Source organism: Clarias gariepinus, chromosome 22, assembly GCF_024256425.1.
Source record: "Clarias gariepinus isolate MV-2021 ecotype Netherlands chromosome 22, CGAR_prim_01v2, whole genome shotgun sequence".
Classification (NCBI taxonomy): Eukaryota; Metazoa; Chordata; class Actinopteri; order Siluriformes; family Clariidae; genus Clarias; species Clarias gariepinus.
The window spans coordinates 10,959,113-10,984,189 of record NC_071121.1 but is presented as its reverse complement, the minus strand read 5'-3'; the positions used below and the strand labels follow the sequence as shown (position 1 = coordinate 10,984,189).

The 25,077-nt window shown below is 38.1% G+C and overlaps 1 protein-coding gene across 5 annotated transcripts in view; it reads left to right on the top strand.

The window, feature by feature from the left end:
- Positions 1-25,077, top strand: part of eif4g3b (eukaryotic translation initiation factor 4 gamma, 3b) — a 42,010-nt gene that overhangs the window by 2,723 nt on the left and 14,210 nt on the right. The window contains exons 2-10 of one of the 5 annotated variants that reach the window (XM_053483202.1): positions 8,823-8,895; positions 15,299-15,475; positions 17,754-17,846; positions 18,158-18,190; positions 22,549-22,728; positions 23,259-23,373; positions 23,489-23,595; positions 23,690-23,815; positions 24,799-24,886. In XM_053483202.1, coding sequence (XP_053339177.1) covers positions 8,823-8,895; positions 15,299-15,475; positions 17,754-17,846; positions 18,158-18,190; positions 22,549-22,728; positions 23,259-23,373; positions 23,489-23,595; positions 23,690-23,815; positions 24,799-24,886 — 992 coding nt within the window. Of the gene's footprint in view, positions 1-8,795; positions 8,896-15,298; positions 15,476-17,753; positions 17,847-18,157; positions 18,191-22,548; positions 22,729-23,258; positions 23,374-23,488; positions 23,596-23,689; positions 23,816-24,798; positions 24,887-25,077 lie in introns of all 5 variants that reach the window. The other 4 variants (XM_053483204.1, XM_053483201.1, XM_053483200.1 and 1 more) reach the window with 4 other exon arrangements.

Sequence of the window (25,077 nt, the reverse complement as noted above, 5' to 3'; positions counted from 1 at the left end):
ATAAAAATGATGGTTTAGATGTTTTTTCTTGCTGAAAGTACCTTCGCGACTGGTTTTGAATGCATTTTTCAGCAGGTAGTTGCTCTCTCCTCGGTACTGTGGACTGCACAGCCCAACTTTTAACATGTTCTGACTTCCAGTTAATGTAATTAATGATTGTTAGAGCACCTGAGACATGGCAGAGGAATGCATATAGTTAAACGTTCTAATAGTGTCCATTATCACCACTGTACCACAGAATGCCTCTCATCCAATCATAGTTCTCAGTCAAAACCTACCGTTGTATAATTATTTTTCATAACTTTTTATTTGCAATTTTATTTACTGATTTTGATGCCCGAGTGTGCCTTACGAGTCCCTGTAAATGAGTTGCTACTTTAGAACAGATAAGCTTATTAATATAAACCTTTTATTCGAATTGCAGCTAGCACTCTTTCTAAGTTTGTTACATATCACTTTTGTTGATCAAGATGCCTTTGTCTCATCACCTGACGTAAGTCACTTGCGACATTCAAACACCAGCCTCGGCATCATCTCTTTGCTCATCTGACCAATTCATTTCAGATTTATTTATATAGCGTTTTTAACAAAGGGCATTGTTGCAACGCAGCTTTACAGAATAAAAAAATTATGGAAATGTGTTTGAAACGTTTGAAGAAATGGGTATAAATCATAATTATCAGATTGTCCCTGATGAGAAAGCCGGTAAAAATTCCCTGAGATGACAATAGGAAGAAACCTTGAGAGGAACCAGACTCAACAGGGAACCCGTCCTCATTTGTGTGAAATTAGATAGCATGAATTGATTTGCAGTCATACTGTGTGTTAGAAGGCTGGAAGTTCAATATAACAGGAGGGTTGTTTAAGTTAATATTAAGTCATGTTTCATTATTGGAGGCAAAGTTACCAAACTGTTTGTAGGAATTTCAGTTCTGAACTATTGAGCGACTGCAGTCACAAGTCATCAACAGTAACCTTGGTTCTCGCTAATATCTTGAGGAAAACAATTGCTGATTAATGTTGACAATTCTGTCTTGTTGGATAAGTTAATTTTATTAAATAATTTTATTAGGTTATTTAAACAAACATTCTCTCTGCTGTTATTTATATAACACATGTAAGTGGTCTACTCTGCTTTGATTATATGACTGAGCAGAAGCGGACAGTTGAACACCTGATATGATCACAAACAGAATCTTTTAGGCTTATGTCCCCTTTCGCTATGGCATATAACCCTAACCCTAGCTGTTCAAGAAGAATTAAATTGTGATGTTAATCATGTGAATAAATGCCTGGGAGACTAGATAATGTTGTTTAATGTTTTGTGATCCTTAAAGGCAGTCAGCCAAGCTAAGGTTAGGAAGTAGCTTAAAAATTGTATGTATAATTACTTTGGCTTTTATAATAACTTGCCTGGCTTAGCTTAAAAAAAGAATAATAATTGTTGGTTGTTTTAACAAAATCTTCAGAGACAACTGTTTTCCAAACCACCTCTTGTTTGTTGTGTCAGTTCCACACCACTGTAAGGTTTGAAAGGAATTTGTGAAACTTTTCTTTTAGATGCGGTGTCATTATGTCTCAGTATATTACATTGATAATTTCTGCTCTTAGCTCTGAGCCACATCTGCCAACATGTTAGGGTTTTTGTGTAGAGAGTATGTTTTCCTTGCCTGCTAGGACTTTTTTTGCTTTCATTATTGGTAAGGCTGATAAAGTGATTTTTTTTTTTTACTGTGCCCTTAAAAAAAACTGTGCCGAGGGACTTTCAAGTGAATCAGGGACTTGTGGTGAGATATCTTGTGAATTAAGGTGTAAAACTGACATTTACAGGAGACTTTTAGCACAGTGCAGTGATGAGATTCTTAGCCGCAGTAAAACATTTGAACGGTGTAAGTGTTTTAAAGAAGGCCGTACATCCATGAATGACACTCCTGGCTGGGGTGGCTCAGAGACAATTGCAGTCCAGACCTTGCTCCTTGCTAATTTCCTTTTAGTTTGGGCCATTAGAGGAGTTTCTGGGAGGCCAGCATTTCAGAAATGAAGCAGGCAGTCTGATTACAAATTGAAAAAAGTTTGATAAAAAACCTTTTTCCTTGCTTTTATTAAAGTTGTAGTGAAACAGTGGGTAAGTGCATTAGTGTAGGTGGAGAATCGTATGGAGAAATAAAGGTAGATTTTTGCTGTTTTTAATGGTATTCCAGAAGTCCCATTTTGACTTGAACGCTGCTTATATTTACTATCTTGCTTGGCAAACATTGATTTTTATCTTCATGCTGTAAATGAATGACACCATATTAAAGAGAAGTTGTAAAGATACATGGGTAAAGCATTGACTTATTTTTATCAGTAGTAAAGTGCTTCTTTAATTGACACTGTTAGCTGGGTGGAATCTGATAACATGTCATATAGGGTCACAGGGTTATATGACAGTGTAGATCCTATTTCTTTCAAATATTCCATTTTGTGTCTATTGATGAGTTTACTGTACAAGTGTTAACTCTTAACGGTACACGTTTTAATAAAGTGACAGTAACTTGTCCTGACCTCCTGTTATGCAGTTATGCATGTATCCAGGTTTTAACCTACATATTTTATACTTGAATGAAATTCTCATGAAGTGTTGCTTTCATTAAACCCCTAACCCTGCCTTTCATTTGTTTTATTTTATTAGTATGGCTGCAATAAACTTTAATATACTGCTACTAATTTACCAGCCAGGACTTTTTACTGCTCCCCAGTAAGGTGATTGTTTATCAGTTACACTGAACTCTCTACTTGCGTGCATGGAGTTGGATATTCTTAATATACATACTGTATATATGTGTGTGTATGTATATATATATATATATATATATATATATATATATATATATATATATATTATTTTATTTTTTTAAAGATACTGGTACAGTACTGGTATCTTGCATGATTCACTTTATCTATTGAGCTATTCGGAATAAAATGGACAGAAACCAAGCCATTCTTTGGCTCAGGATCTGATTTATTATAAATCATATACAGTGGAACCTTGGGTTACGAGCACAATTCATTCCAGAAGTGGGCTTGTATCCCAAAACACTCGTAAATCAAAGCCAGTCAAATTTTCCCATAAGAAATATTGGAAACTTAAATTATTCGTTCCACAGCCCAAAAAAATAAATACATAAAAATAATTAATACAAAATGTAAAAATAAATAAAACAAATTAACCGGCACTTTACCTTTAAAAAAAAAAGGGGGGGGGTGGAGGTTGTAGAGGTGAGAGTGTGGGTGTAAAGGGGCACGTTGTCAAATTACGCGCGCGCACATGACAAAGAGGGGAAAAAATGGATCTTTAACCTTTCTAATGAGACTTTCTTTTGCTTTACACACGCACTGTGCACGTGTCTTATAAGAAACAGTACACGTGCCCTACAAACGCACTTACTAACACGCGTGGTCACAGTGTTGTAGTAAACAGTACATGGGTGCACGGATGTCGATTATACCAGTGAGAGATGCGCACTAAGACCCAGCAGGGGAAACAATTACCCACAATTCTGCAGCGCAAGAGAGAGAAAAACCGTCGGCTCAGTTGTGATCACGTGACGCTCTGCGTCTAAACAAGAACCGCATACATGATGCATGATACTCAGTACTCGTAAATAAAGACTTGCACATTTTTCAAGTAATATTTTTTTTTAATCTTTGCTCGGCCTCCGAGTGGTGCAGTGGTAAAGCGCTCGCCCTATCATCCGGGGATCGCTGGTTTGAACCCCGGGTGATGCTGTTGCCTCTCACAGCCGGAGGCATAGAGAGAGCTGATTGGCTGAGCTCTCTCAGGGGGTAGGGATAAGAGGTACTTCGCGCTCCCACATTAAAGACGGCTCTTCAAGCCAATCGAGGGTGCCTGTGAGCTCGCGTAAGCGGAAGGAGCGGATAGCGCTGTTCCTCCGAGTGTGTTACGCCGCCCCCAACGGTGCGTGAGCAAGCAGTTCGGAAAAAAATGGTCGATGATGCCACGTGGGTCAGAGGAAACACGTGGGCGGTCTACGGCCCTCCCTACTGAGTGGTGGTATGAGCTTAATGTGGGAGCCCCTAGTGACTGGGAGGAATTGGACATGACAAAATTAGGGGAGAAAATCGGGCAAAAATTGGGGGAGAAAAATAAAGTAATAAAATCTTTGCTCGTCTTGCAGAACACTCGCAAACCACATTACTTGCTACTCGTAATCCAAGGTTTCACTGTGGGTGAAAACTTCACAGCTCATGTTCTCCACACTGCATGTTAACAACACTTTCAGTTTTTGTTGCGATCTGAACCGCTAGGTTCAATAAACTCTCTGATCATAAGCTAAAGTCTTCAGCAGCACACCTAATACATTAACATTAAATTCGGTAAACACCCCTGTACAAGCTGGCCACATTGGGAAACATTTGTTTGCTAAACATTACTTGCTAATATCCCAGTCATAGCGCCATACTGATTTATTTCCGATAAGAGTAATCTTAGTTTTAGAGATTTCGTTGGTTTTATAACGTTAGTCAGACTTGGCCTGTTGAGAGGAAGGTCTGCTGTGGTTTGTTCCTCTTGCAGTCAAACACAAAGCAACTTTCTGCTGTTAAATGTTTTCCACCCACATTTGGGTGCTTCGTTAATTTTGTGTTATTGGACTGGACAGTTAAGTCCTTTTTTGTATGTTTTGCATTCAAGTGTGCAGTCAAGGCTGATTAAGTGGAGCTACACTTTTGATCGTGTAGACATTTTTACACCTTCTGTATGACGCTTGAAGTCAAGCCTCTCAAAATACAACATGTGATCCCTGTCGCTGGGTGTTGTAATCAGCCTGCTGCATGCTTACTGGCTCACTTGGGTATCCAAATCTGGTACAGAATGATGAGGCAGTTTTCGATACTGGATGGATTGAAAGCAGTTTGGTTGGTGCCATAAAGTTTTTAAAGTTTGGTATGTACACTAAAGTCGTCTAGTGGAGATCAACTGCTGGATCCTAAGGCCAGACTGGCCACCAACGACATGCAGGTTTCTACTACATTCTTTAATGTAGGTGTTTTGTAACACACAGAATAAATATAATAAGCATAAACTTAATTAGTTGTACTTTGACTGTTGAGGACACGCCTTTTGGCTCTGACTTGTGATCACATAAAGTTTCAGTGGATGTTAGCTATAACTCTTATTTTAATGTAGACGCTCAGTTCATCGCTACAGTTTTTTCGCTGTAGGTCTTAGTTCCAGACCAGCAGATTTTTGTTGTTCGTAATAATTCGAGTTTTGCCGCAGACAGTTGCAAACAGTTACATTATGTGAATCTGAGTTTCCCAAACTTTTGCAGATTTATCCACTCCTGTTGAATAATATCTTCTCCCTGTGACGGGAGGACCGAACGCCTCAGCTAATAACTAATGACATGCTGTATGGAAACTTGGGTAGTAGAGGATGGTAATTGTAACTGTGTAACTGTGACTCTAGAGTAAAAGTACTTGTAAAAAAAAAAAAAAAGGTAAAAGTACTTGTCTAGTGGGCTAAATAATTAATTTATCATGTGTCTACTCCTGCTGTTTCAAGTCTCAACTGAAAACCTATCTTTTTATTTTATCAAAATCTCCTTACTCTCCTTATGTTTATATATATATATATATATATATATATATATATATATATATATATATTTTTTTTTTTTTTATTAATTTTTTTAAGCTCTCAAACAACCTTGTGTAAGGATAGTTTTTGCAGGGCAGCTGTGCAATACAAGGTGCGCAGATCCACAATGGTTTTTAGCGTCTGCAGTTTGGCTCGTCAGCCTTCTTGTAACCCTCAATGATTAAGGTGAGCCTTCCTGACGATACCATAATATGTTTGCAGCAGAAAAGCAGGAAATTTATTATTTTAGCTTTCTCTATTATTCAAGTAACTGACTTGCTTTAAAGGTCCTGTTGGTGATGTAAGTTTATGGCGCTGTGTGTTCAGCCTCCACATCGTTCCACTGAAAAAAAGAAAAAAAAAACTGGGCTGTTTAGCATTCTGGCGTGAGATCCAGGAAGTGCCCTCAATCATAATTCAGACTACTTCTTCAGCCCATTCGTTTCAAGAGCTGTAAAACTGTTCTTTCATAGAAAAACATTGTTTTATTTTCACAGGGTCAAAACATGCAGTACATGTAATATTTTGTCTAATATCCCGTGCATATGTTGCACCTTTTATCAGACGCTTTTGTTAGCTATCACAAGCTTCTAGCAGAACTTGGGATATACAGCGTTGCCATTTTCTTGGCAGAATTAGCAGTGTTATTAAAATTAAAATTGTTGGTCTCCTGCCACACTTAAGCACGGTCCACCATTTTTTAATAGCGTTGAGGTAAAGGTAGAAGCTTTAAGTAAGCCTGCTTTATTGATTTCACAAACAGCTTCCTTCATGAACAGCAGCATTTTAGTCCATGCAGAATCAAAACAAGCTTAATGGCAGCCACTGATGCTGGTATTCCAGCAGCTTCCAGCTCGTAGCAGGCCTGTGTCTTGGTGGTTTCTGGGATGTTTCGTCACGTTTGTCTGACAGGGTCTAAAATTTCCATTCAAGTGCCAAATGATGGTAGAGTTTTCATTTAAAACAAATTTTGTGTTAATTTTTGCACTAATATAACTACCGAAAGGTGGTGTTAAATTATTATTTTGGCCGGTGGATTGTTTCATTTAAGCAACAACTTGGCCAGTAAGTCGAAGTTATTTTCAGACGCTGTTTTCCCGAGCCAGTTTCCTCTCAGGCAAAGGTGACATTTAAGTCATCTTCTAGAACTTGGCAAAGTGGCTCCACCACCTAATAACTTGTAGTTGCGTACAATTTTTTGATCTGATTTCTGAATCTGCAGTTGTTTTGTAACGGCTCCAAGAGACATTTATGACTTGTATAAATATGCCATCCTATTTCTCAGATCATCGATGTGCTCCTTGGACTTTCCCACACACATTGTACTGTATGTTAGCTAGTTCATATGTGTGCTGTCCATAAACAATGTTTTTTTTTTTCTGGCACAGAGAAGCTACGAGCTACAGTCAAAGATGATCATAAACAGAAATTTGAAATGATGTTTTAGCCACTGAACAAATAATCTTAATGGGTGTATGTCAATTTTTTTTTTAAGTTTTGATATCAGAAAAGTCCAAATACGTTAAACCTTGTGCTCTAAATTCTTCAGGTTTTTCTTCGTTCTTGGAGAAGTCATTGAAAGCCCAATATTGTCTTCACATTAATGGTCATAGTGACCATTGCTGTGTAATTAAGGGATTTGGGCATCCTACTGTGTTGTTTTACTGTGTTCATTGTGCTGCACCAAAAGGACATTAAAACCAGTTTCCAGAACTGATCTATTAGTCCAGTTCCTGAAGTTATGTGATTTAAATTAATTCAATTGTTGTCGACTTGCACACATTGTTATATAATCTCTTCATATAATGTATTTGCTCTTGCAGGAAGTAAAAACTGCATGCACATTATTCAGGAAGTACTCTCAACATACTTTCATATTGCAAGATTATAATAATTCTTCTACCCACTGTACTGGAGTAACGAGCTGAAGGAAAGAGAAAGAGATTAGCATGTTGTATAAGACATGACCTTTAAACAATCAACATTATAAGTTACATGCTATTTAAATGTTTGAGATACTTGAAGTAGTTTCATTCTTCAAAACCGGTAAGATATATGACTGTTGGAGACAAATTGGACAATAAACAGTAATTATATCAAATTAAAATCGGTTAGTATCTCAATGCCCAGGATTCAAGTTGAACCTACAGTTTACCAGTTACAGTAAATCCTTTATATCATGAGAATGTTGAAGTGATTGAAGTGCAGCAGGGGAGGAAGGATTCCTCCAACCTCGTAACAATAGCCTAGTTTGTTCTGCACCCAGGCTTTTCTTTGCTGGCGTGGAGACGGGAGAGGCATCTCCATCCGTAGAAACTCTGTTGCTTTAAGAGACACATTCAATCACTAGTGCTTCATTTCACAAGCTCCACCATTCATCAAGCTATTGCAAGACATGCCAGCTTTTACACATTTTGTGTAGGAGCCTAGACATTCTGAGCAGCCTCCCCAACATACACACACACAAAAAAACCCTAAAAGAGCCAGTTGACATCCTAATGTGGATTGAGTGGTTATTTTGAACTCCCTAATGTTAACTGACCCCTAAAAGCTGCTGTTCTTGTTTTTACATGATTTTCTATCTTTGACTTGGAAGGTTTTGAGTTCACGAATGTGAAATGAAATGGATCACTAGGGAGTTGTAGGTTTTAATGTATTTAAGTTTGTTATCAGAATCTATTATTAGTCTTGACCTAAGAGGTGATTAGGTGCTTGTGAGTGCTGCGTGATAACATGGAGTTTCTGGCCCGCTGATCCTCACAGAGCAGAAATGTTATTCTCTCATTTTATACACTAATGGGAACAGGCATGTCTTGACAACATTTTTAAATTCCAGTCTACTCAGCATGCATTCAACTGCCTATCTCACCTCAGCAGTTCGAGCACTGCCTTTGTGCAACCACTGAGTGAGAGTCGAAGATAATACTTTTTTTTTACTTTTTTGTAAAAGCTGATGTTTTGACATTTCTCTGTTAACCTGGAGATCCCTTTCTAGTAATGTAAAAAATAAAATACATTTATTAAATGATTTTCTTTGATTGCTCTGACCATAATGATGTTTTTGTGCATGAGCAGCTTTATCTGTCGCCTGCATGTGTCTTGTTTGTCCTTCCACCTTGGTGATGTGTTTAGCCTTAAATGGTTGCCCCTCCAGAGTTTTCCTTAATGCGTTGCACCCCAGGATCCCCAGAGTGCAGCCGTCGCTGGAAGAGCGAATCTTCTCCCCCCAGTCTGCCGTTGCTGCCGTGTACAGTGTGAGTTACATGCTGCTTCTTAATAATTCTTTTTTTTAAATTATTCTTAGACAGAACAGTTGATAGGTTGTTACGCTTCTGGGATGTAATGAGAGAGAACCTCTGAAGCATTTATGGTTTTGGCCAACACTAGTGAACTTTTCACTAGTTTAAGGATGTGATTTACCCATTAAGATTACATTTGCATATCTCAATTTTAATACCAATAAAATCATAACCAAAAACACTGTTTATAAAAATTTGTGAATCTCACAAACTAATTGACATAGTTGGACCAATTTTATTTTTTTCTTCAGTATTTTCAGTTTGAGTGTGACGCTTGTGGCAAGTCAAGAAGTAAAAACTGCATGCACATGCTCCAGGATGTACTCTCATATTGCATGATTATAATAATTCTTTTTCTACCTACTGTACTAGAGTGACGTGCAGAGAGTGTCAGGAGAAAGATATTAGCATGTTGTATGTGACATGACATTTAAACAATCAACAATATAAGTTACTTACTATTTAAATGTTTGAGATACTTGAAGTAGATTCATTGTTTAAAACTAGTAAGATATATGGCTGTTAGAGACAAATCAGACGATAAACGTTAGTTATGTCAAATTAAAATCAGTTTGTATCTCAATGCATGTTACAAACTAATTTACATAGTTGGACCAAATAATTTTTATTTCTTCAGGATTTTCAGTTCGAGGGAGCCACTTGTGGCACTTTTTTTTTTATTTATTTATTTTTTATAAAAAAATGTGTAGGAAAAACTTTAATTTTTTGTTGTTTATTTAATTGATACTCAATTCATCTGATTACTTGCCTTTCATGTTCTTTCTTAAAGGTTAGGGTGTTGGGATTGTGATGTATGAAATGAAAATGCTCCAAAACCTGACACTACATCATGTAAAACACTCTAAGACACACTTCAGCGAAGCTCTCCTGTGGCCGGTTTTAAAGCGTTAAAGAGGAGCAACGAAAACGGTGCACCTTGTTTTTAAGGTGGCTGTGCGTGTAAAGCAAAAGAAAGTCTCATTAGAGAGGTTAAAGATCCATTTTCTCCCTCTCTGTTATGTGTGCATGCGTGTAATTTGACACCGTACTTCTTCACACACACGCTCGCCTTTACTGCCCACCCCCTCTAGGCTTCAAACACACACACACACACACACGGAATACACGGAAAATACTGCTCTGTCTCGATTTTTCGATCGAAGGTGCAGGTTCTTTTGTTTGTTTTATTTTACAGCAGTGATTCCGTTAGTATGCACTCACGTGAGTGTCATTAGCGATGTTCCTTGCTAATTTTTCCGACAAATCAGTACTTCTGTTAATGTATGTGTGTGTGTGAAATTAAAATGTGTAAGATGAGAAGGGGGAGGCTGATTCCTCCTCTTACACATACAAAAAACACACACACACACCGCCTGCGCGCATAAACGGATACGCTTATCTGTTGGAATTTATTTTTACTCTTTTTTTTTTTTTTTTTTTTTTTTTAAGGTAAAGTGCAGATTAATGTTTTATTTTTACTTTATATTTTGTGTTATATATATATATATTTTTTTTTTTTTTTGGCTGTGGAATGAATAATTTGAGTTTCCTCTTTCTTTTAGGAAAATTTGATTTACAAGTGCTTTGGAATACGAGCACACTTCCGGAACGAATTATGCTTGTAATCCAAGCTTCCACTGTATCACAGTACTACAGTTACACTTCAGTTTTGAATGCGTGTTCAAAATTTTACCATCCTGAGATTTGTTGAGGGTAGAGGTAGTGTTAATCCCACTCAAATGCCCAATCCTGTCTGCTCTTCTAGAAACCTTGTCTAATTCTTTTTGCTTCTTTAGAAAGATTGATCAGTTTCACTTACTCTTATAAAAAGCATGACCGATTTCTTCAGAAATGTAATCAGCCCCTTCTGCTCCTTTCAAAAGTTCAGCCAATCTATCACAGAAAGTAATCCCACTCGCTCCTGTAGAAAGTTGTAATGAAATTATTGAATTCTTCTCACTCCTGCAACAGCACCACTAGTGACATTATAGAGGACCTACAATATATTGTAAATAAAAGCTCAAATGTATGAGGTAAAATTAATTAATAAAAAAAGATTTTTGATCTCTCATACTCGAATCGACATGCAAAATAATCATATGTAACACAATCAACTATATCTGTAAAGCTTAATTAGTCCTCTTAGAAGTTTTATTTATACTTGTTATACAGTTATATAACATTGTTGTGTCTGAGTGAGTGAACTTCCTTCACTGCCTTTTTGTAGCAAAAACACAGGTGCTTTCTATTGGGTAATTGACCCCTTAAGATCATAACAGCACAGTTTGAGTGACTGGTCTAGGAGCTCTGTGTAGACTTAACTGCATATTAACTGCATATTACCCAGCGTTTAAATCAATACAGCTGCTTTGTCACGATACTGCTAATTTGACCTTAGTGGATCTAAAAATAGTAATTGTTAACTGAAATATTGAGCTGGAGATCACCCACAGATCTGGTGCTTATGGGTGTGAGACGGCTCTCAGCGCTCCCACTGGTTCCCATCACCATTTAATTCACACATCTTTTGGAGATAATCACAATTATCTTGCAGTTCAAAGCAAGCTTTCTGTGCCCCCAAATCTACTCCAGCCTATCCAAAGTGAACTGAAAAGGTGCTATAGTCCTGTGTAGGCAGAAGTGTGCCCTTATTGTTTATTACACCAAGTGTTACTCAGCTGTAAAAGGGGAGCATTTTTTTTGTGCTTGCATGCATAGTTTAACAAACATAGCATGCCATTGTCAGACTGTCATAATCATGTATTTAATTTGTTGGTTAATTCAATGAGATTTATTTTACATGATTGACATGTGACTGTCAGAAGGCTTTTATTTCATGCCAGTGTGGCTCTGTTGTAGTACTACAGCTATCTATTTTCCACCTCAGTGACTGACTTTATGACTGACCACTGCCTTGAGTGATTTGTGCAGAGCTGCTTACACTGGTCAAAATATTAACCCATCTACTTTCATGGACTTTCAACACGCTTATATTCAGTGTTTTAAACCTGTGGTTTTTATCCTGCTTAAATAACTTGAGTAAAATGTGCTCAGGAGGAATATTTATCTATGACACAAATGTTTTAAATTAATCTGGGTCAGTCATATGTTCATAGATTGATTTAATGATCATCTGTTAATCTGGTACACCATAATTTAACACAGAAATAATTCTAATAGCCAAATAAACATCTGGATGAGGTAAATGCAGTTATTCAACATTTATTAACAGTCATTTAAGCAAACAAAAAAAAAAGGAAATGCACACATGCATATTAAGAGGAGTGTCAGGATTCAGTCAGTGAGATTAGAGTGAGATGAGACAGGGGATTTGAGGCATTAGCTCCGGTACAGTCAGGCTGATGCAGATGATAGAAAACATTTAATAGAACTTTAAACAAAATAGTGTTAGCCATTGATATTTGTAGTATCTGAAGTCAATATTGATTGTACTTGATCTCTGTCCTGTTGTCGGAAAATAGTAACATGAACTTGACATTGGATCCAGCACAGGTTTGTCATGTCCCAACATCATTTTAGTTGAGCGTCCAATCCATAAGGGTGATTTACCAACTGCTTCCAAACGCCTTTGGGACTTTGCTTTAATAGGCTTGGAATAGACTCTTCAGATAGAAGCATGAACCAGTCTTTGGTTACCTTGTTTACAATGTCTTGTGGCCAGAGTCTTGTGGCCTAAGAACAGCTGAGGGAAGATGGTCAGTAGTGCCTTGGTAGTGGGGGGGGGGGGGGGGTGACTGGAAACTTGCTGATCTGTATTTTTCAGTGCATCAGGGTCCTATATCTGGTCTTGCGATGCTCTAGCTGCAGGGGCACGGTTAGATTAATTTCCTAGGTACACTTTCTACATTTCTGGCTTTTTAACACAAGCCTTCACCCTGTACCAATAAATGCTTTGGTAAGATATGTATTTTCTTATCAAGCTACATGAATTGAGTTGCAGCTTGGAAATGTAGAGATGCTGACGAGTAAAAGCACAAAAAGTGGAGTGTTGAACGAAGTTTAACTGGCAGGTCAAACGACCTAATGAACTTTTATGCAATTTTTCGTTTGTTAGTCAGACTATCACCTGTTTCCTTCGACCCACATGACGCCAGCTGACCACATCTTTTCGAACTGCTCGCTCACACACCATTGGGACGGTGTAACACACTCAGAGGACAGCGCTATCTGCTCCTTCCACTTGCGTGAGCTCACAGACGCCCCTGTAGAGCCGTGATTAAAGCAAGGCTAATCTCCTAATCAGTTACAGCTGTGCGGCTCCAAATCCGGCTTCCACTGGTCGTGGAGCACCATTATTTTACGTTAAATGGTCGTGAAACAATTCACAAGACACTTGATTCAGGTCTCAAGCACCTGACACTTAAGTGTAAGGTGTTTGCCTGGAATGTGATAAAGTTCTAGTGGGATTATGGATGTGATAATACCTAATAAGCATTTCACTACATTTCGTACTGTGTATGACTGTGTATGTGACAAATAAAAATTTGAATTTGAATAATACATTATGTGCAAGTTTGATACAGCAAATACAAGTTACATATTCCATTAAATCATTTGGGGTCCATTTTTAATTGATTGAAAAATATTTAAAATTGGTGCAATAATTAAAGCTCGACAGTGTTTGTGTGACGAATTCAGACATAAAACAAAACCAGTACACTTAAAATGAATGAAATTGAGCCAAGTAAAGGGTATGGGAAGACCCTTTACTTGGTGGGGTTTTTAGCATATAAGGAGAAACAGCTGCACTCTGTTTAATGTTGTGGTTTCTTGAGTGCACAGACAAATGAGAAGTTGATTGAGATTGCGAATTACGGATAGATGTTTCGATGTTTGCGATTATGATCGTGTTTGGACGAATTAAATATCTGTCAGAACCCTTGCCTATTTTGTATTCTATATAATGTTTAATAAATTGTCTCTTTTGAGAGCAGAGCAGCAAAATGCCTTCTTTTATTAATCTTGGGTTGACTCGTCTGTGCTGGCACACAGGTAAAGCTGTGAAAGGCTTCACTGTCAAAACATGAAGGGAGGTCTAAATTAACAAATTGTAAAGGCGTGTTTATTTGGATGACTTCATCTAACTAACAGTCAGTATCTTTGCCACTGTTGAATACAGGGCACTAGCTTGTGTAATTTATATAATTTGGTTTATAATGAGCGTAGTTACAGCTAATAATCTGTTGCATTTATTGACAGTTACATGATGGTATTTTTGAAGCTTTTCTGTGGTTTGTTAAAAAGTAATTAAGCCAAGAAAAACTGACTACGTATAATTCTGACAATTCCAGCTATAGATGACTCCAAATCATTGCAGCTGGTTGTACCAACACACATTGCGTATGTCTGACCACACCTTCTTCCTTCCTCCTTTCTCCCCTTCCTTTCCCCAGTCAGAGGCAGTACTGTCATCAACTGCTGATAGTTAGGGGGCATGAAAGGGCGGTGGCATGTTAGATATGATCAACTTTAATTTTAATCCTTTTTTTTTATTTGCAACTGTAAATAAGCATGAAACAGAATATCTCTGTATCAAATATTTGTAAATAAAATACGAATATGAAGGCAGATAATTTTTTTCTTTTCTGAGGTACATTCTATTATTTCTATTTAATCTTCATTATGAGCCTTCCTCTTCTTATAGACTAGACTAGACTGGCGTTTGTGACTGGGAACGTAACTGCTGGAAGTAGTCCAAAATGCAGTTACCATTAAGAAATGCGTAAGACTTGCATTCTCAGGTATCAGTCACTGCTATGCCTGGCGTTAGTGCAGCCTGACATGCAGATCCAAATCTGTGTGCTGCACTGTGTGCTTACTACTCAAAACTAATTATTTTTATTATCTTTATGATTAAATTAGGGGGGGAGTTCATGATATACATTTTTTTTATTTAATAATTTAAGGCCCAAATTTAATTTAATCATTTAATGTACAATATAATCTTTCCACAGTAGTAAATTTGCCATGAAATACATTTATGAAACAAAAAATGCATTTAAAAACTGACTGTTGGCAGTATGTAGAAATTACAATTTGTATTATACCTGCTAATGTACATTTCTTTCAGCTGTCTGTTTGATATTGCAGTTTGGATTACAGAATAAACATTAAATGTTTGTCAATATTGTCCCATGAAGCATCTCGTATCATTGTTTTAGTGTACCGTCTCAGGCCTAGCCCTGACTAGCGTAAAACCCCAAGTGCTGTCTGACTTTCACCACTTAAATAATAATGATATTTTATTTGTAGTTCTGTTTCTTCCCAATAAAGACACAATAGAAACAGTGATGGTCTTTCTTTAATGAATTAAAAAATTTTCTTTGGTGGGTTCCAGGTCCAGAGACCCCCTGGCCCTTCCTACACAGCCCATGAAATCAGCAAGGGACACCCAAACCTTGCAGCCACGCCGCCGGGCCACGCCTCCTCGCCCGGTCTTTCTCAGGTATCAGTTTCCACAGTATCCACTGCGCATCTGTATGGCCACCCTAAAGCCTGGGAGGCAGGAGGAGGGGTGAGTGCACCCATGTAGCTGCCTGACTATGTGTTTGCGTGTGTGTGTGTGTGTGTGAGTGTCTACACCACTTATTATGAATTGCACTACATTCAATTATATTTTACTGTTTGAACATAAGCATGTTTGTGCTTGCTTCATGTTTTGGTTTTAACACTGCATTTTAGCAAAAGAGCCACAGAAATTCCCTTGCTGTATTTTCTGATGCTCTCAATCTGATAAGTCACAGGTGTTTCCTCAGAGAAAGCAGTAATCTGAAACTTCTGTTCATTTAAAATTAACCATCAAATCACGGTATGATTCAGATTAGTAATATTATCATGCCTCTACTCTAATATTAGCAACATCCAGAGATTCTTATCATTTTATTAAAGACAGCGGTGATGAGTAAAACCTTTTTTAAAGAGCTAGCAACTTAATGTTAGAACACACACACATTTGACCTCACTTATCAAGCTGAGTATAAACAGATTCTGTTGTAAATCAGACACGCTAGTTTCTAAAGTCCCAATGTGTGTGCTGCTTGAGCCACAGGAAAAAATTGGATTGAAGGAATTCCCCTTGTGCTGTTTGCTATCTGTAATGCTGTGCAGGAGTCATTTAATTTCAGTTTTGCGGAATTATTTTTATGTATTTGTTTTTTAAATAAACAAAAATCATACATGCGGTTGGTCTCACCCCACCCTCCCTTTTTTTAAACTGAGTCTGGTGCTCGTCTGAAATGACTAATAATTAATTGATTGACCTTGAATCTTCTCGTGATTTATAATAAGTTACCATTGTTGTATTTGGGTGTTTACCGTCAGGTTCAAATATTTTCTATGTTCCCGTTACACAGACAAATATTTTGCGTAGTGAAACTTTTGTCAACACTAGTCGTTTTGTATTAATATCATTAATGAAACGTTCATTGAAGAAAGTGAGCCAGTATTAATGAGGTCCGTCATTCAGGAAAATTCTACTGTATAAAAGGACACACTTCAGTGACTCAGCAGCTAAGCTGGTTTGATTTGCCACGCTATCTTCTTTTGATGCTGTGCAGCACTTTACAGATGAAAAATCTGATGTGTGACGTATACTCCCTTGTGTGTTGCATGACTTCCTATGATATCTGCCAGCTTTTCTAGCACTGAATCAGAGATATTTCTGGCTGGGAATTGCCGGGACATAAGGCTTGTCGGGAAAAAGCAAAGAGAAGCAAATTCCCTCTGTAATGTTGTAGTCAGAGGCCACAACCCCCTACCTGGAACCCCCTTCCCACTACCATTTTTTTGTAAAAATATTATCTTCACTATGGGTTACTGGCATTTATGTATGAAAAATCAACTTCCCCCAAACTTTTGGAAATCCAGCAGAAACTATTTCCCTTTTAAAATGTTTGCCTTGCACAATCATTTACATATCAATTTCCTTAAAGGGTAATAAATGAGGCCCAACGTTGCTAACTTAATGAGTTTTAATACTAAAATCATCCTACTTGCATTATTATTAAGCTTAAAACACTAGTGGATTTAAAAATGTTCTTAAATTTGCCTTCTTTGTTTGTGCTAGGTTTTTAACTGTGCTCGTGTATGCTGTGTGTCACATTGAAGAACTGACTTTTGTTTATCTTCAGGCACCAGGTCTCCATACTCCATACTTATTACTGATGTTTCTGTGTGCACTAGCGTCCCGCAAACACACTCCAAGCATAAACACTCGGTACACTCAGCTGATTGTCTTTAAAATAGAAAGTCAGTCATGGTGACTCAGCTGTTTTGGAGCTTGTTCCGCTGCTTAGCCGAGCGCTCGGATTTCCACTCTACACCCGCACAGCTCTGTTACTATTAATAGAAAGTCTAGCTTACATGGTCCACAGGCTGAACTTTGATCATGTGGAGCGACCTCTGAACTGAAGAATGAGGAGTGATCGAGAGTTGAGCTTACCTCTGTTGCCCTTATCCGCCTCTGAAAGTCCTGTGACTCCACCGTCTGTGTCTCTCGCTCCATCTCTCTCCCCCTCTCACTCACTCACTCACTCGCTCTCCTGAAGGCAGTGCTGAGGAGATGGCAGATTTGTCAGTGTCAGCAGACCGCAGTGTACTCCGAGGCAGGGAGTGGGCATTCTTGCTCAGTCACCTGCACACACACAGAAGCTTGCACAAAAGCGTGCTGAACGTGGTCTGCTGTCAGAATTCTTACGGAGGCTGTTTTTTGTCTGTTTTCTAACCGCTGCTGTCTTGGCTTCTTTTATCACCTTCTTTCACGTCCTTTGTCTTGGACCCCCGTGACGCTGCAGTCGCCGTACACGGCAGGTCAGAATGCCGGTACAGCTCCTCTGGTCTACTCAACACAGACGCAACCAATGAACGTCCCGCCTCAAAGCCGCCCGGTGAGTGTCCATTTCTGCTATATTTACATATTAATGTATATATAGTACATTTTTTTTCTCTCTTTATTTTCAATACCTTAGAGTATGTATAAATACCAAATAGCCTTTCTTACCACTTTAACTTGTTGCTATTACTTACTGCGCAGTTAGTCAGAGTGTTATGATGCAAGTAGAACAAGTGCTATGTTTTAGTTCTCGGCTTCAGCTCAGACAGCTTGGCCGTTAGGAATTACCTGAGTGTCTGTATGTTTTCATCTCTCTCTCTCTCTTCCTTCCTGACTCTGCTCTCTGCCACGCTCACCCCTGCTCAGTTTGCCCCAGGGCCTCGTCCTACCCATCACCAGGTAATGTACGCCATTGCAGCGTAGCACCTTACCTTACATTTTGCTATGTTTTTGTAGCCAAAGCTCATTAAAGCATTGTGCTGTTGCCAAACTGTCCTCCTCTCCTTTACTGATATCGATTATTCTGACCTTAATAATGTGCACTCATCTTATGTACTGACCTGCATGCATCCTCTTAGATCAGTGTCTTTTGTAAAATGACAGTAGCAGGTTAGAGGTGTATGGACTTGTGTATAAAAAGCACTGCTGGTTGAAGTAGATGAGATGGAACGGGAGGTGGCTGACCAGATCGGTATTAAAACAATTTGACTGACTAGCACATGCACAGGATCTACATGTTGATGTCACCAAAAGGTTGACCATACAGACAAATTTGGCCAGTTTAGAAGCCCAGGTATGTGGGACAAGCAGATTTAATGTCCAGGCAAATTATTTATTGGAGATATATATATATTTTTTTACTTGTTACATAAATTCATCTGAACAGGTGATGGATGTTCTTTTCTGAATCAGAAACATGTAGGTATGTGTAAACACTGCGGAAAGCCCTAGGTTTAATATTTTGAGAAAAAGAAAGTTGCTAGCCAAACATCGCAGCTTTGTTTGAGTGTGTATTTTTTCGCTGAACTAGTTCCTCATATTTTACCAACTCAAGACTGCAGACACTTGTTTAAGGCTATGCAGTTAGGTTTCCAGGCAACCAGAAGATAGGAATGTTTCTGCACATTGGAGCTTATAATTGCCTGCTGCGTTAGATAAAGAGTTTTGAATTTGTCCACCACTGATGTTGTTGTAATACTTGTTATTCAGGAAGAGGTTTTGTTTTCCACATCTGCACTATGTAATCACAAGTAAGTAACATGTTGTGGCGTTTATTTATTTTCTTTCTGTAGTGAAGGGTATTTGTCGGCACTGGAATTTTCTTTGAGAAGGGCAGCCTGGTTGTTTATTTGTTTTAGCTGATTAGTCAAATCACTGGGAAATGTGAGCACTGATTTCTGTACAATAGCAAGCTTGTTCTGCACTTTTTTTTCTTTTCTTTCGTGTTGATGTGTCAGCGAATGATGGGTGATTTTTCTGTAGAGAAGTATGTCATCAGTGTATCCTTCCTACTTGCTGAAATGAAGTGACTAAAACGTCCTCGTCTGCACTTTGCTCTCTTGCACTCCAGTTGGACAAGTTTCAGTGAGGAAGTAGCATGCTTAGTTGGCCGTGTTTATTCTGAATGGGGGTTAGTGGAGCACATTTGCTCAGGCCTCTTGCGGATGAACAGCACACTGCTTCCTTAAAACTAGACCTTCTAATTCTGTTGGGGCGGGGGCTGGAGCACGCTTTTTCCTGAAAGCGGTGCTGATCATATTGCAGACTTTTTGCATGCTCTTAATGCTACTGATAGCTCTTTTGTGTATGTGAATTTCTTAGTCTCTCTGTCCCTCCATACCAACTAGTGCACAGTCCCATTAGATTCTTTCTTTTTCCTGCTTCAATTTTCAAGGGAGGATTCAGACCCATTCAGGTAAATTGCAGTCTTGAAAATGCATGGCATGAAGTCCCTATTCCCCAGTAAAGTTTAGTGATCTGCTCCCCTACCCTGTGTACGACAGCCATGCTCGTCCCTTTCTCCACCCCAGGAGGAAGGCATTTTATAGGGCTGCAACAGATGTTCAGTAAATCAAATCATAACTCAATTATTATTAATTATATCCTTTATTAATTACACACACCCCTCAGTCCAGTTTTATGAGGGGAAAAAACTCAATAAAAATATAAAACATTAATAATAACGGGTTGGGGCACCAAAAAGGGGGAGGACTGGAGCCTACGTGAACTGTAAGAATTACTCACTGGCCTTTTGTAAATGTTAATCTGCCCGGCAAAACCTTTATGAGGTGGAAACAATATTAGGTAGAGTAATTCTTTCTGTATACAATGTGTATACATCTATATTGAAAATTCTATAAATTAAAAATAATTAAATGATCCTTTATTCCATCATGTATCAAAGTTTGTGCCTTCTTTTAATTCTATTTCGCATTTTTGTGTAAAAACAATAAAAATCATCTATTCATATTGAATCTTTGTATTAGGCAAATATAAATAACCTTAGAAGAATCGCAACATATAACTTTTTTTTACATGCGGGCAATGCTACATACCCCATTGCTGTTTCCATAGTATTTAAGAGACTAAGTTGCTGCCAGACGCTGCTCATCATCATCCCATGATTAATTGATCATCAGCAGGTGTGCAGACCTCTGTAAGAGCAGATGTTTTTTTGGCAGTTTGTTGGTCTGGAGCATTCAGGTGTGTGCGCTAATGCCAAAAGGAAAAGACATAAGCAAACCTTACTTGTTCCGTCTTCTTCTAATTGTTCTGTCATGAACTTTAACACTAAATTCAAGATTCAAAGATTCGAAAGTTATTTGAATCTTTGAATCTTGAATCTAAACATGCTCAATGGGGCCTGTAGGGAGAAAGCCTTTTCAAAGAATATGAAAGCATGACTGAGGTTTGCAGAACTGTATCTGAACAAACCACAAGGTTTCTGTAACAATATTTTCTAAACAGATGAGAATGGATGCCATCTGCCTGAAAGCTAAAATGCGTTTGAAGTTGGGTCATGCAAAAGAACAGTGATCCGAAGCGCACAGTCTGGATCTCAACCCATTTGAAATGCTGTGGCAGAAACTTAACAGAGCTGTGCATAAGCAAATGCCCCAAAACCTCAATGAACTGAGGCAATGGTATAAAGAAGAATGGACTAAAAATTATGTTAAAGACTGATAGCCATACAGGAAACGATTACTTCAAATTATTGCTGTTAAAGCTGGATCTCCAAGCTATTGAATCATGCGGTCACTTAGTATTGCCCAAATGACTTATTTTTGGCTTAATTTTTGTTAAATAATCAATAGCAAGGTCGAAAAAGTAATATGCTGTATCTGACTAATAGTAGGACCTGCTATAATCAATTTTTTACACAAAAACACTTTTTTAATAAATAAAATAGGGGTATTAACTTTAAAAAAAAAAATAATATTTTTTTTTACTTTAAAGATCTTAATAGTAAGTCATTTTTTTTACTAGTAAATAAGAGGTATTAGCTTGTTTTCAAATAGTAGGATGTTCTGCAGTGTACACTTTAATAGGCAGCTCAAACTTATTGATGAAGCATGAGGGCAGAGACAAGAAAGAACATTATTACATATTACATATAATATTACATATTTAAGCATTTTAGCTACATTTAATGAGGCAATATTTCACATATAATTTTTATATAATTTGTATTTTTCTACTGTTAATTTTAACTAATCCATTATAATATGTGAAATCTTGAGTATTTCTTTACTCTTCTACAATATCCTGCACAGTGTTGAGCAAAACATTTGACAAACAAAATTATTAATTAAATTAATAAATTAATGGTTGCAGCCCTACTATTTATTTATTTATTTTTTTCATTCCCATTCTTTTTCTTTTTTTTTTCCAGCTTCCAGTGCTTCAAAAACATTTTAGACATGCTATGGCTTGCCTATCTACTTTAAAAGAGCATTACAAGTGTAACCGTCACGTTTCCTCTTGCTCGGAATCGGAAATTTATTTAGCCACTTCTCAGTGATTATTCTAGTGTTCCCTTGTAATTGGTTTGAAAGACATCTGATTTACGAAAATTTACCAAAAACAAATTTAGACCAGTATTATTCTTACAGCTGTTGGTAGAATTTTTGCTCATAACTGTTATAATCTTGACCCTTAAATAAAATGATTTCAGAAAGTGAGCCTAGAAGAGTTGAATGCCCATAAACAATAAATATCAGAACAGGAACCTTTTTAAATTGTCTTTTTACACAAGCCCTAAGCTTCCTGATTGTATAAAAGGTTAGTCCCCACGGTACTCCAATTACAGCCAGATAAATTCATGTGACTATGCAGTACAGTAGTTGAGTTTCTAATCGCCGTGGTATATCAGTAGACTGAGTGATTGTCTTGCACATACAGTTAGGCTCACACACGTACAGTTATTTATGGCTGATAAAAACACATTAAACATTTGTTTTGTCCACTTCTCATGCTAGTTTAATCGCCCCTGTAAGTTTTAGTGCATGGCCATTAGAATATATAAAAAAGAAAAAACAATTATTTTGCATGCCTTTCCTCACCTGGTAACAAGTTTTATAAAACGGTACAATTGTTCCAGAACCCATTCGCAGAACAACTGCTTTTGCTTTAGTATTCATGACATATAAATGAACCACTCCTCATGTTTTGCAAATTCTTCTATTTCAGAGTTTGTGCTTTGTCCATGCCTAAGTCTGTCTATACCTGACTGATACGCTTGCTTTCATGTCCCCCAGTTTTTCCAGAGGACTCAAATGCAGCCTCCGCGTCCCACCATTCCAAGCAACAGCCCTTCGATTCGACCCGCCTCTCAGGCCCCCAATGCCGCTGTATACTCGCCAAGCCCACCCATCATGATGTCCATGACACCGATGCCTTTCGCTTCCCCCCAGGCTGCCCAGTACTACATACCCCAGGTCTGTAAAATACACCAGAAATTACTTTGCATTTGCGTTGGGAATAACATGGATATAAACAAAAGGGAGCTAAAAACACCAAGGCGAACTTTGCTATATCTTAAGGATAGCAATAAAATGAATACAGTACTAGCAACAGTAAAGTTAGAATGCTAAATATAACGCAGTCAATAAGGCTGATTTGCTAGTGCAGCAAGCGAGACACATAGCAGCACTTGGTTCAGTACGCTCTTGTGTTAATCAATATGGCTTTTTAGCAAGTCATCCTTTTCTCAATTAATCCTTAAATATGTTCATGCTTCAGGTTATCTAAATGCTGTTATGTGCAGCATCTATTTTTACAAAGAAACATTAAATGCAACAATCGTGAGACACCGTGTTTCCTTTTATTTCAAAACTGCAAAGGGGAACAAACTGTGTCCACATCTGAACACATTTTTTACTAGCTAAAAAAAATAGTGAAAAATTTATTATTTTGGTGCTCATTTATAATTGCTTTTTGGTATTTGCTTTTATGTGATCTGTTACAGTATCGCCACAGTGCTCCTCCATATGTGGGGCCTCATCAGCAGTACTCCGTTCAACCCGCAGGACCCAGTACCTTCTACCCTGGACCTTCTCCTGGAGAGTTTCCTCCAGCATATGGTAACTTTTCATCCTGCTTTTTCACTCATACTTTCGAAACGCGTCTTTCCTTTGGTTGGATGGACTTTTTACATGATGGCCTCTAACTGAAACTCACTGTTTTCATTATCATTAGCTGCGGGGACTCCATACTATCCTAGTCAGACCATGTACACCCCATCTCCATCCATAATAGTGCCTACACCGCAGCAACCTCCACCTGCCAAGAGGGAGAAGAAAACAGTATGTTTTCTTACTTGTTGCCTCAGTCCTGATTTAATGTACAGAATAACAAGCTTATTTATGTTTGACCCTCCGCTGTTTGTTTTCCATTAAGATCCGTATCCGAGACCCTAACCAGGGAGGCAAGGATATCACGGAGGAGATCATGTCAGGAATGGGTGGGAGTCGGAACCCCACTCCACCAGTGGGACGGCCCTCCTCCACCCCAACTCCTCCACAGGTAACGTATCCAATCACACATGCATGCAGAGACAAAGCAGCTTTCACAGGCTAATAACTCACTCAGAAAACACTTGAATGCAGTATCTCTTTTGTTTTATAGTAGTCACTCGCTGATATAATGCTGATTTATTTATGAACTTAGTAGCAGCCAGTACTGTTAAAGCTATTAACCATATTTTGACCTGATTAGACCTTCTGTGTGTTTTATTTTTCTTACCATTTAATGAGTAAATAAAAATTCTGTTACTTGGATAATTATAATCATTTTCCCCTGAAACAGAATGCATTAATGCACTGTATCTGGCACTATCTTTTTCCATTTTTCTAGTAAATATGGCCCTTATACTACATTAAAATATATTCTTTTGGATTTGTTTGATGTGTGTGACTTGCCTTATCTATGCTTTCATCTGCCATCATCTTAGTTCTTCCTCACAGCTGTTTGTGTCATTCTGGTTTCCCATGCTGTTCTCTGTACAGAGATAGCCCAAGGAAATGCTGTGTAATAATTATGCAGCACAACGTTAAAAATCACAGCTACACAGAGGGAAATCTCTCTGTAAAGGGAACACTCACTATTGGGTTGTTACTCTTACTTTGTGTCTTCTCTCCCTAAATGTTAACAGTGTTCGTCTCTCCTCTCTTTTCCCATTTCTCTTGTCTGTCTGTCTAATCCCCAAATCACCCCCTCCCATCCTTCTGTGTGGTGTCTTTTGTCTTGCCACGCCCCGTCCGCTATTTATCCCTGATGCTTGTTTTTTTTTTTCTTCTCTCCAACTCTTCCTACCCACTTCTCTATTTGTGCTCCATTTGCCTTCTCCCCACTATTTGTCCGTATTACCATTTTTACCCTCTTCCACTGCGTCTCTTTTACGTGTGTGCTATCGCGTTTTCCTTCTTCCTCTATTCTTTCTATTTCTCTTTTGCTAGTTTTTATGTCCACACCCTCATTATCCTCACATTTTCTACCTCAAATCCCAGCAGCTGAACCAGGTAGTGGAACATGGGCATGTCATCTATAATGTGGACAGTGCCCAGATCCTCCCTGTTCCTGTCGACTTGAAACCAGGTCAGTCCCCTCCTTGCTGTTCCTTTCACCCCCCCAACACGCATGACTATTCATCTTGCAACCAGCCAGTCACTTTGCACTTTCATTCCTGATTTTCTTCTTTTAGCCACTGACCCAATGTTTGTCCTTATACACATTTGCAGACCTTGTCCCATGTAAATTTCTTTTATACATTTTATATTTTTTTCATG